General features: G+C 41.1%; 1 protein-coding gene across 7 annotated transcripts in view; it reads left to right on the top strand.

Moving 5' to 3' along the window:
- Positions 1 to 12950, top strand: part of TLE1 (transducin-like enhancer of split 1 (E(sp1) homolog, Drosophila)) — an 88861-nt gene that overhangs the window by 33557 nt on the left and 42354 nt on the right. For 4 of the 7 annotated variants that reach the window (XM_012640041.1, XM_012640044.1, XM_012640047.1 and 1 more), the window contains exons 7-8: positions 8762 to 8966; positions 9699 to 9715. The exons of 1 other annotated variant lie outside the window; for it this stretch is intronic. In XM_012640041.1, coding sequence (XP_012495495.1) covers positions 8762 to 8966; positions 9699 to 9715 — 222 coding nt within the window. The remainder of the gene's footprint in view (positions 1 to 8761; positions 8967 to 9698; positions 9716 to 12950) is intronic. 2 more of the 7 variants (XM_012640045.1, XM_012640043.1) reach the window with 1 other exon arrangement.

Raw genomic sequence — 12950 nt, 5'->3', positions numbered from 1 at the left:
AAAAAAAAAAAAAAAAAAAAAAATGTGAAGATGGAACATCATTGGGTTCCTTACTTAACATAAAGAAGGCAGACAATGCCTTTGCTGGCACTGAGAGGTTACAGGGATCATTGTAATAAAGTTGGGAGGAAAGAAAGACGAGACGGCCAGATGACCATTGGGGATTGTCCTACCCATCCACAAAATGCCAGATTTCTGATCGCAGCCTTAGTACATACTGTTGGGTATAAGAAAATTTGAGCAGTTTTCCACAGCAATGCCTGTGAACTTTAGGAGCTCAAGAAATTTGGGTTTATCTAGGCAAGCTTGTTTTCCTTTCTCCCTTATTTGAATGTAATCTAAATTGTTTTTTATGAATTTAACTTCTGTCACGGCTCATGCAACTCCAGATTATTGGTCAGATTTGTGTATTCCTGCTCCATAGACAGAGTTATAATTCTCTGTACTTTAAAACAACTTAGTATGAAATAAAAGTCTAGGGTATTTTATGATGTCTATCTGTGTATGTTTGTGTAGGAGGCGGCTGTGAATACAAACCGGTGATGTGTCTGTAGGAGCCTTTCTGTCTCTAAGAGATTGAGTTGTAGACCTAAAGGACTCTCCACTGTTGCATGAGATGATTGGTTTAAGGATTAGCAAAATGTTGGATTATTTTTCTCCTTTGGCTATAGCTGTCAGCTATCTATGGGATTGTAGTGTGTGAAGTTTAAGAGGATGAAGTTAGCCTCTTATTCTTAGGAGTGTGCAGTTAATCCCTGGAAAGCCCATCAGTAACCCAGCTGTAGGTTTCTTTATAAAACAAATTCGCCCTAGGAGAATAATGCATATCCTGCTACCGAGAGGAGAAGACTGAATAGCTACAACAAACATGAATCTTCTGGCTCTGCTAACTTATATTTAGTGACATACCCTTTACTTAAATTGCAATAGTCTAGCCCTTTTATTAAATTTCCAAAGAGAAGGAGCAATATTGCAAGAAAGTCTTTTATGCATCCTTTTTTTCCTTTGGTTATATTTGGGTTTTTTTTAAAACTGAAAGAACAGCTAGGCTTCTGACAAATGCAGAGTTGGCCTCAATGTCTGGGTTCTTCTGGGTAATCATGCTTTTTAGTTATTAGATGAATTACTGAAGCATTATTTACTTTTTAATTTTCCCACATATTTTCATATGATTTTTACTTCATTCTTTGTAACAAGGAAAGAGGGAGAAAAAAAGCTCCAGAGAGTAGATTTTACCCCATTTTAGGAGTTATGCCTCTGTGTTTATTTTCTAAAATTGTGATGTGATACACATATCATCAAATTCATCTTTCAGAGCATACAATTTAATACAATTTTACTATATTCACAAAGTGGTGCAGCCATCACTACTGCCTAATTCTAGAACATTTTTATCACTTCCATAAAGAAGCTCATTACTGTTCATTCTATTGAACTATTCATTACTGTTCATTCTCCATGCCCCCTCTCTGATCACTCCCCGTCTGCTTTCCATCTCTGGATTTATCTGTTTATTCTGTGCATTTCTTATAAATGGAATCACATAATATGTAGCCTTGTGCATCTGGCTTCTTTTACTTAGCATGTTTATCCATGTTGTAGCATGCACCAGTACGTTAGTCCTTTATATTGACAAATAATATTCCATTCATCAATATGCCACATTTGTTTATCCATTCGTAAGTTGATGGATATTTAGGTAGTTTCCACTTGTTGGCTATTATGAATAATGCTACTGTGAACATTTGTGTACAAGTTTTTGTGCAGATGTGTTTTCTTTTCTCTTTGGTCTTGTACCTGAGAGTAGAATTGCTGGGTCATATGGTAACTTTATATTTAACTTTCTGAGCAACTGCTAAACTGTTTTCCAAAGTGGTTGCACCATTTTACATTCCTGCAGCAGTGTATGAGAATTCCAGTTTCTCTACATCATCTCCAGCACTTACTGTCCATCTTTTTGATTCTAGCCATCCCGGTGGGTGTGAAGCACTGTCTCCCTGTCACAGGTGTTGACTCTTAGTCCTGGTGCCTGCCTGCGTACATCCCATCAATTTTGCTTTCATGTGTCTTTTTCTCTTATTTTTTAAGCTTTATTGGAGTATCATTGACAAATAGAAATTGTATGTAAGATGTACAACATAGGCATTGGGAAATGATTACCATGATCAAACTAGTTAACATATCCATCACCTCACATAGCGTATCACCTCACATAGTTACCCTTTGTGTGAGTACATGTGTGGCGAGAACACTTTAAGATCTACCCTCTTAGCAAATTTCAAGTATATAGTTCAGTATTAATATTATTATTATTATTATTTTTTTTAGAGAGAGGTTATTGCTCTGTTACCCAGGCTGGAATGCAGTGGTGCGATCATAGTTAGATCTCTAGAACTTATCTTGCTTAACTGAAACTTTGTACCCTTTGACTAACATCACATCCCCCCACCCCTACTTGGCTACTCTCTGCTTCTATGAATTGTACTCCTTTAGATTACACATATAAGTGAGATCATGCAGTATTTGTCTTTCTGATTTCTGACTTATTTCACTTAGCATAATATCCTCCAGGTTCATGCACGTTGTCACTCACAAATGGCAGAATTTCCTTCTTTTTAAAGGCCGAATAGTATCCCCATTATGTATCTATACACCACATTGTTTATGCATCCATCCATCAACAGACATTTAGGTTGTTTCCATTTCTTGGCTATGGTGGATAATGCTGGGACAAACATGAGTATCTCTTCAATATCAACATTGATTTCATTTCCTTTGGATATATATCTACAAGTGCAATTGCTGGATCATACTCAGGTTGAGCATCCAAAATTTGAAATGCTCCAAAAATCTGAAACTTTTTGAGCGTCACCATGACGATTTCAGATTTTCAGATGAGGGATGCTTACCCAGTAAGTAAAATGCAAATATTCCAAAATCCAAAAAATTTGATACTCGAAACACGTCTGGTCCCAAACATTTCAGAAAAGGGATACTCAACCTATAGATCTGTTTTTAACTTTTTGAGGAACCTCATACTCTTTTTCCATAATGGCCGTACCAATTTACCTTCCTAACAACAGTACAAAAGCTCTCTTTTTTCCACACCCTCGCCAACACTTGTTATCACTTATCTTTTTGATAGTAGCCATCTTAACAGGTATAAGGTGATGTTTCATTGCGCTTTTGATTTTCGTTTCATTGATAATTAATAGTATTGAGAATTTTTTCATGTACCTATTGGCCATTTATATGTCTTCTTTGGAGAACTGTCTATTTAGGTCCCTTTGCCCATTTATTAATTTGGGTTATTTCCTTTCTTTCTTTCTTTTTTTTTTTTTTTTTGCTGTCGAGCTGAGTTCCTTATACATTTTGGATATGCACCCCTTATTAGATGCCGTTTGCAAATATTTTTTCCCATTCCTTAGGTTGCTCATGTGTCATTTTCTTTGCACTCCTAGATGGAGATAGGGTCTTTCAGTGAATTTGTTTTATTTTATTTTATTTTTGTTATCTTCAGGTAGCTGGAGATTTCTTGGCCCCAGTGAGCATTTTTTACCTGTTTATCACCCTTGCCCCTCCTCATGCGAGAGGCCATTCACATAATGGGAGGTTTTCAGATAACTCCTCCAGTGGTATCCTTGATGTTTCTGCTGCCAGATGGCTCTTTCCCACTTGTTTACATAGCATACCAGTTTTCGTTTTTCTGCAGTCTCCCAAGATAAGAACCTGAGTGTTGTAAAAAACAGCGAAATAGCAGAAATCAAGGAAGGGCTATTTGGAGAGAACTGTCAATAAATGCTGCTTCACATTTTTGTCCCCTTTTAAAAGTGTTTAAATACCAAGTGCTACAAATGCCACTCACTTGTCACTCTTAGCATGAGAGATGCCATTTAGAGGCATGGTTTTAGTTTGGATTGGGTTAAGTTTGTGATTTTCGTGACATAGTTGTTTTTTTTTTTTTTCTGACCTAGTTTCATTTAGGGTTATAAAGTGGGTTAAATTTTAGAAATTAAAGTTGATTTAGTGGTTGGTAGTGGGGAGCTTGGGATCTAGTGAGTAAAAGGTGGGTGGTATAGACAGCTCTGTGGTGATAGACCATGTGCTATCCCTGTGTTTTAGAGACAAAACTGGAGAAACCACTGTACCATTGCCTCAAAGCTCTGAATGTAAACAGCACAATTTCATTATAGTAACATAATCGACCCAAGCTACACTAAGTAAAATGTGAATTAAAATTCTAAATGTGTGGCTGTTGTTAGACATGGTTGAGGTTACCTTATTCCTTGTGGGTTTTTGGTATCATTAACTCAGGCTTTGGTGTTTGTTTTATTTGTCTTGATCTCACCCTATTCAAATTATTTTGGTTAGAGCAAGTGCATTTATCTCTTTATTCCCAAACGTGAACCTTTCTGTAATTCCCTTTGAGGGACCAAAACCCCAGTATGTGAAAGTTCCCAGGGTAGCCCTTTCCCAAGTTGTTTCCTAAAATGTAAGGCGTTCTGTTTGTTTTAAATTTGAAATTGTTAGTGGAATCAGCTTTTGGAAGACAGATGTTCGTTTTTTGAGTTGTGACAGGATATTTGGATGGTGATGAAGGGACAGTGAATGCTTGAATGTTGAAAGTATTTTTATTTTTTAAACAATAATTTGACGAGTCACTTGGCATATAAGAACATGAATCCTAATGTAATGGGACAGAATTTCAGCTTAGATCTAGATGAGAGTTTGGCAGCCTCAGCACTGCTGACATCTTGGGCTCAGTAATTCTCCAGTGGGGGCTGTCCTGTGCAGTGCAGGGTGTTTAACAGCATCCTTGGCCTCTTCTCCCTAGATGCCAGTAGCCCCATCCCCCTTCCCCTCAATGTGACAACCGTAAATGTCTCTAGACAGTGCCAAATGTCCCCAGGGCGGGGAGGGGGCAGGGTGTCAAAACTGGCTCTATTTGAGAACCATGGATCTATATTGACTGCCCGAGAAACCAGCTGTATTGCTGAAAACCACCATCACTCATCAAAAATGCCTTTTCTAATAGCTTTACAAACTGTTTTGCTTTTGTGTATTCTGTGCTGTATAAATCTGCAAGCATTAACTTTTTAAAAAGCTTCCTAATTACCCTAAACTAATGGCTACCCTACCCTTGCTGTCATGTTGGAAAACATCTTGTAGTTTTCCAAATGTGATAGGTGCTCATTTTGGTCACAGAGGACAGATGCATATAAATCCCCCTACTTGACGGAGCCATTGGGTTTCAGGCTGTATGGCAATGTCAGCATCACTTTTGTCCTAAAATATGTTCTTTAAGTAGTAGTCCTGCTTTTTCCTCTTGGTGAAGGTGATGGGTACCAGCTTGTGTCAGGTAAGTCTTGTTGAGAGAAAATGTTCTGGCAAGGACAGATGGGACAGGTGTGGGCAGCCCTTTTGGAGTTAGCTAGTTTACTCTGCTAGCTATGAGCCTTCTATTCATTTAAGTAAATGCTTTGTCTTAGAAGTGACATTTTTTATTTATAATATTAAGCATCTACTTCTCAGAAGAGCCGGAGTCTTCTCTGTTTAGTCTTGATTCTTTGTTATGGGCTTCCTTAGAAGAGAGCTGGGAGCAAATGATACCCTGTTTTCTCAGATGTAGGGACAGGCAGTGAGAAGTGAGGACAAGAGAGATGGCATTTGTGCAGTTTAAGAATAAACTTCCACCCATCAACTGCGTTAAGGCCTGATGGTGAGGGTGGATTGGTCTCTGGGTGTGTGGTGTTGCATGCTCTCCAGAGCTGCTTGTCAGCTGGGCGTGGACAGAAACGTGAAGTCTGCAATCTTGAAAGAGATTGGGTGCCCTCTTCCTTTCTTGTGTTTGGGAACATGGCTGGGATGCTGGGTTTACAGGAGGAATGATGATCTAGGAAACAAAAGGCTTCTAGCCCTCATCCTGGCTCTGAGCCCCAGGCAGGCCTCTTAGCTTTGAGCCAGTCTCATCTGTGAAACCGGGGCCATGCTGAGCTCAGCCCCAACAGTGGAGGTGCAGATACACTCTAGGAGCCCTGCTGGCAGGAACAGAAGTAGAACGTGAGGTGAGGTGTGTCCACATTGCCTGGAACCGCAGCATCTTCAACAGTGGTGATCCCTCCCGGTGCTGCTTAGTGCTCCTCTCCGTTTGACAGGATTTTGCTGTAGAAAAAAAAGAAAAAGCAGCAGCTTTCGTCATGCCTGAGGTAAGGATGGAAGAACCCAGTTACCTCTAATATCAGACAGTGATGTCTTCAAGGGGCCTGGGAAGCGGAGCAGGGTAGAAGTGGGAGTTGCCCGTGGCCAGTTAGGCTGTTCAACGTCCCTGTCCATAGTCATCCGCCTAACTGTCAGTTTTGACTGCTTAGCTCTACTTCACAGCTGTGGCGAAGCCCCGTTGTTACACAAGTTAGCCCCTCTTTTCAATAATCTATCAGCTTCTGTTTTTTCCAGTTCATCTTTCTGAAAGCTGATTTGGATTTTTTTTGGGGGGGGATCTTTATTTTCTTCTTGTATATACAAATATTACCTTGAATATGTGTTTGCTGTGACATAAAATCCCACCTCCGAAGTCATCTTCTGGTGACTCTGTTCTGGATTTGGGGGGAGTGAGGGAAGCAGAGAGGGGTGAGAGGTGGTGTCCTCCACCCTGTAGTTAGATTCCTTCCCCTCTGCTTAGCCTCTCTCATCTTCTTTTAATTAGAGCCGTGCTTAATTACCCCACTGCACTTGCTTGTGTATGCATCGTTGCATTTCCCCCTCAGAAGCCGGACATAGCTCTTACTCTCCGGGTAATGATGGTAATTGCTGGTAGGGCAGACCTGTTCCTCATCCTTCTCCGAGCACATTTCTCATGGCAGGTGTCTAGTTCCTAATTAAGTGCTAATGAGCACGCCTAGTGGACCGTGATGCTGCTGCAAGCTTCTTCAGTTTTATGTCTCACTATTGCCAAGCTCTTAAAAGGTGACAGAGCAAGAATTAGTGTCTTTGGATGACAGGAAGGTGATTTTATGCGTAAAGAAATTGTTATTATGATCTCAAGTGGTGAACGAGTAGTTTATAAATACTTTCCAAGAATACTATGAATGCTGCCCTCTCTGACCTCACCCTCCGTTCCATTTTCCATCTAATTAGAACTATGCTAGCTTTAGAAGAAGGAACGGAAGTTTAAAAAGGTTGGCTCCTAAAGATTTTTTTTTTTTAAGTTGCTAGAAGTGCTTGTAAAGTTACCTTAGACACCCAATTTCTGATTTTAAGATGCTGTTTTCTCTTATGCTTCAGGGTGGGAAGTGTGTTTGGGATTCCATTAAAAATCAGCGGGCTGGGTGGGAATTACTGAAAGTCTGGTGTGAAGATGTAATATATTCCATACACGCAAGGGGGTAGTAAATAAAACGAGTAATTGAGTCCCAGGGAAGTGAGCACAAATCAGAATCTGAAGAATTTTCCAACATTAGAAGTTGAGTTCTAATCGTTTTTACAGTTTCATCAAAAACGAGTTTTATGTTGGACGGCTGAAATGTGGCCAGATTCATGGTGCAGGGGCCATTGCTTGGCTATTTTCTCATTTCATACAACATGCTTTTAAAGATATATGAGAGCAGCGGTACTGTTTAATGCGAACAGACTTAGAACTTCTGGAATGAGTGATGGAGGCAAGTGGTGTCGTGGAGAGGGCGTGTGGGACAGGGCCTTGGTCGCTGTGGCTGGGGTCCCACACAGCTGGTGGAAAGCACTTTGCTTGTCAAGGATCTGAACCGCTCTGGTCTCATTGTTGTTTTCACTGGTGACCTAGAAGGTGGGGAGGTGAGTTTGAGGTGTGGGGCTTAGGAGAAAGGCCAAAGATAAACAGCGTTTTGTCTCTAAGGTTTCTTCTCGTTGTCACCAGCCTGGCCCGGCCCCCCGAGACCTTCCCCCGTGTGTGGTGGTGTGGTAAAGAGAGTAGCTTTAAGGGCCCTTCCTGCACTGCTGCAGTCCCTTCCCACCTGGGGAGAGCCCCAGCCCTCTACTCAGTGCCTTTGCGCCTTTGTTCTTCTGGGGAAATGGGAGTATCAGTAATTCCTTGTAGTTCTGAGAGGGCTTCGTGAAATGAGGACACATAAGTGCCTGGGTGGTACGTAAGAGACACCCAGATGCTCGTTCTTCCTTTCTGAATTCTGTTCATTAAAAACACTGTTTTGGTTTTGTCTCATTATACCATTGTGGTAAGTGAATGCAAGAATGTGGGGGTGAAATGGAGTCACCTGGTATCTGGGGACCAGTTGGGAGTGTGGTTACCTCACTGCAGGATCAGATCACCTCTTGCTCCACCCCCCACCCCCATTTTAACCTCTCTGAATCAGGATGAGTTTTAAAATGTGTGGCACCTTAGATCAGTGACAATACTGGATTTCGTCCCCGGAGGCGCTTAGAGATGGAATTAACTCAGCGTGCTTACGTAGCCAGCCTTGCTACACTCTCAGGGGGCGAGTTATACCAGAAAGTGACAGTGTAGATGTAAGGATTATATTTTGGGAAGGTGGAGAGAGTAACTGTGAGTAGATCAAAGCTTTTGATGAACTGAAAGCACTAATTGCATTTTTCCCCTTTCCTCCCTGTTTCTCTCTTCGTTCCCTTCGTGTGTGTGTGTGTCGTACCTCCTGTTGTGTGTCCTCCATCTTCTCCTGTTGTGTCTGGATTCTGCCTCCACCACCTCCTCCTCCTCCTCTTCCTCTTCCTCCTCCTCCTCTTCCTTTACCTCCTCTCTCACCACCACCAACAGCAGCAGCAGTTGCAAGCCCAGCATCTTTCTCACGGCCACGGACCCCCCGTACCCCTAACGCCTCACCCTTCGGGACTTCAGCCTCCTGGAATCCCGCCCCTCGGGGGCAGCGCCGGCCTTCTCGCGCTGTCTAGTGCTCTGAGTGGGCAGTCTCACTTGGCAATAAAAGATGACAAGAAGCACCACGATGCAGAGCACCACAGAGGTGAGAGGCCGGGCAAGCCAGATTAGGACTTTGTCCTCATACTCATTCAGTGCTGCAAAGTTGTGTGCATCGCTAAAGAAAGCCCCAACCTATACAGAGAGCAAACAATGAGATAAGAGGAACTGTCGCAAAGATTTCCACTGAAACACAGGTCACCCTGGAAGTTTGCAGGGTTTGCCGTGGGCATCTGTAAATTTCTCGATCTCGTTAGACGGCAGGCATCTGGACATCTTGGCAACTGCCTAGTTAATGCCAGTGGCCTGTACGATATTATGGAAAACTGTTAACTGCTTAATTGGGTAATTTTCAAAGAAAGTAATGTTGTTAAATGGGGCGAAATAAGAAGTTAAATTTGAAAGTGAATGTGTTCAAATGAAAGGTTTGATAATTGCATCTGTTACTACTTAGTTTCATAGGCTTTAATTCTAGTATGCATTAAATATTGGGCAAAATTGCACTTGACTAATTTTTTGAAGAAAAGTAATTTATTCTGTCAAGAAATAAAAAAATAGGCTTTGTGTATGGTTAAACTGTAAATCTTATGTTTACAAAATACTGTAATTTTCAGGAAATCACTGTATTAGGAATGTGCAATGACTTATATAAATAAAAGCCATTTTTAAAACTGTTTGGGGCTTGTGTTCTAATTATTCCCCCCTTTTTTTTATTTCTGTTCTTGCCTCTGTGTCTGAACGGGCATGTCTGTGCGTTTCTTGGTAACCTCGGGAGCAGACAGAGAGCCGGGCACAGTAAGTACAACCGCCTGCTGCACACACACTGTCCCCTTCTACCAGTGCGTTCCCCACACTGCCTCTCTTTAAACACAGGTACAGACAGACACGCATACTCTCCCTGTCTCTCTCAGTGACCTGGTTTTTTTCTTATGCTTTTTGTTTCTTTAAAATTTTTTTTTCTCATATGACTGTCTGCCCCTCTCTTGTCTTTTTCATAAAACTTGCATCAGACGAGAGGGGCATGATTTGGAGGCAGAGCCGTTTGCTGTGATTTGTCACTTGGAAATACACTTTGTGTGCCCCAGACCCACTTTAAAAATGTTTGTTGTTGCATTCCAAGTCCTGGTTGCCTGTAGTTTAAAAGAATATTCACTTTTATATCTTAAATCGGTTTTACAGGCAAAGAGATCACAATCCGTATGTGAAGTTGGTTAGTAATGTATTATTTCTACCTAAACCATTCATTATCTTCTGCAAATGCATCGTAGTTGTTAGGTTTCCATTTCTAGTTTTCTTTGTGTCATTGTCCTTGGAGTGTGAACTTGAACTTAAATTTTATTTTAGACCTAAGAACTGAGCATATACTCATGAGTAAGCTCTTAAAAACAAGGAAATTCAGCGGATGGGCTGTATCCTTACAGAGTTCATCTTGTCATCGGCCTGAATCGCACCTGTTGTACAAGATGCACATGTGATTTCTACTTGCATTTGCCAGTTAGCGATGGGGAGACCTGCATCTAAAATGCATCTCTTAAATGTTACGGAACAAATAGAATTTGGCCCCTTTTCGTCTAGGATAGCCTCGGGGTTTTGCCTCTTTTACTTCTTTTTGAACATAGTATTTTGACCATGTTTAATATGGGAAAAAACAGGATACTGAACTTTTAAATCATTCTGGTAACTTTTTGATTATGAGTTTGAGGGGGAAGATATGTAAATCTTCTCAGTTTGAAAGTTTAGGGTTTTTTTTTTTTTACCCTCTTCTGTGTAGAATAGTGGTTACTTTAAAAACTCCCTTTGAGATGGATGTTGGTATACGTCATGTATCAGGATGCAGACGGAGGAGTGGGTGATGGTTACAGGAAGGGGTAGCTAGTTTTAAAATTCTCGTGCTGTAAGTTTTCTCTGGAAAATGTTGTGAGGGGATGAGGGGGTTACAAAACAATTAATAGCTAAGAAATAAAATAGCTGACGCGCAAAGTGCAAATTTAAGCAAGCTGGCTTTGATTTATGGAGGTAACTGCAGTGTTCCCATTGATGGTCATCTTTTCTGCTGTGTGCATTCAGTAGAGTGTCAAATTATAAAAACCTAACCCTGGACCAGAAAATATGTGGAGAAAGCCTGTGTCCCTTAGGTTGCTACATGTTTTTAATTTATTGAACTTATTCTAGCTTTGGGACTTTAACTTTTTTCTTTCAGTACTACTGTTTCACCTTAAATGACTATATGTTCATCGAGTGCTTACCATGTGTGAGGCAATGTGGGACAAATACCTGTCATTAGAGGCGTGAAGGCACCAAGCAAAGCCCTTTCTTAGAGAATTGAGGCAAAGTGACAAAAATACTAGAAGAGACAAGACTATAGATAGTTTCAACAAAAGTTCTACAACTTCCTGATAATCACAGTTGCAGAAGTGATACCACGTGGTATGTGCCTCTCTGAAATGCCAGGAGCATGAGTGAGTCGAAGTTTGCGTGCTTAAGTTGCTAGAGGCGTTTTTCATACCTCTGTGTTCCTGAGTATGTCTAATAACCTATTTATATTTTTGACTAAAAATGTGTGCAAGTACTTAATTCATGGGTTCACTGGAGTGGGCAGAGAGAGGGTGATTAGTTGTACCCTTAAAGAAGTACAAAATAGTTCTTGAGTTTCAGGCAGCTGTGGGTTATTTTTAAGTCCATAAGTTAAAGTTAGCAGCCAATGAACTTTCCAGTCAAAAAGCAGTGGACTTCAGTGTTACTGGCATAGACCCTTTTGCATATGAAATTTTTGACAATTTTAGTGATCATTTAAATGAATATTTTCAGAGTATGTATGGATACTATGTTTCCTGCCTAATTATTACAGAAAACTTGAGCGATGATGATATAAAATGAGAAAACTATACTAATTGTAACCTAAACATTTAATTCAGTCTGTAGAGAGGAATTAAATTGTTCCCTGTCCACAAAAGTGGAATTTTGCTGTAGTCATGTAAAATTAAGTAGCTCTTCAGACTTTGTATAAAATTGTGTATGAGAAGCAATGGATAATGAGAGTGGTGTGTACTTCGTAGTGCCTAAAATATTATGATACTCATCTACTTAATAAAGCTTGAATTGTGAAGTCTGATTTTACTTGTTAGATAAAATCAGTTAATTGCTCTGTATTGCTATTGTTTTTTCACCCAGTGAGGAGTTAAGGGCAGTTGCTACAGGCAAGTGGTTTTCTTTTTCTGGAAATGGGGTCTCACTCTGTCTTCTAGGCTAGAGTATAGTGAGTGGGTGCTCATAGCCACTACAGCCTTAAACTCCTGAGCTCGAGGGTTCCCCACCTCAGCCTCCCAAATAGTTGAGACTACAGGTGCACACCACCATGCCGGCTAATTTTTTAATTTTTTATACAGACAGGGTCTCTCTATGTTGCCCAGGTTGGTCTTGAACTCCTGACCTCAAGCAATCCTCCCTCCTTGGCCTTCCCTCCAGTCCTCCCTCATGCTGGGATTACAGGCATGAGCCACCGCTCCCGGCCTAGGCCAGTGATTTTTGTGGTCTCCGGATCTTTACACCCTTCAATTAAAATTACTAAGGATCCCAAAGAATTTTGTTTATGTGTGATTACATATTTTGATATATACTGGATTAGAAATAATCCTAACACTCTGGGAGGCCGAGGTGGGAGGATCGCTTGAGCTTAGGAGGTCAAGACCAGCCTGAGCAACAGAGAGAGACCCTGTCTGTACAAAAAATAAAAAAATTAGCCAGGCATGGTGTTGTGCACCTGTAGTCCCAGCTACTAGGGAGGCTGAGACAGGAGGATCACTTGAGCCTGGGAGTCTGAGGTTGTGAGCTAGGCTGACACCATGGCCCTCTAGCCCAGGTGACAGAGTGAGACTCTTGTCTCCAAAAAAAAAAGAAAAAAGGTTAAAATTAAACAGATAGGCCAGGCGCGGTCACTCACGCCTGTAATCCTAGCACTCTGGGAGGCTGAGGCAGGCAGATTGTTTGAGCTCAGGAGTTCGAAACCAGCCTGAGCAAGAGCGAGACCCCG

The sequence above is a fragment of the Propithecus coquereli genome, unplaced genomic scaffold, assembly GCF_000956105.1.
Source record: "Propithecus coquereli isolate 6110/MARCELLA unplaced genomic scaffold, Pcoq_1.0 Scaffold147, whole genome shotgun sequence".
NCBI classification, from domain to species: Eukaryota; Metazoa; Chordata; class Mammalia; order Primates; family Indriidae; genus Propithecus; species Propithecus coquereli.
Note: the sequence above shows the minus strand (reverse complement) of the source record. Positions and strands in the feature narration are given on the sequence as shown.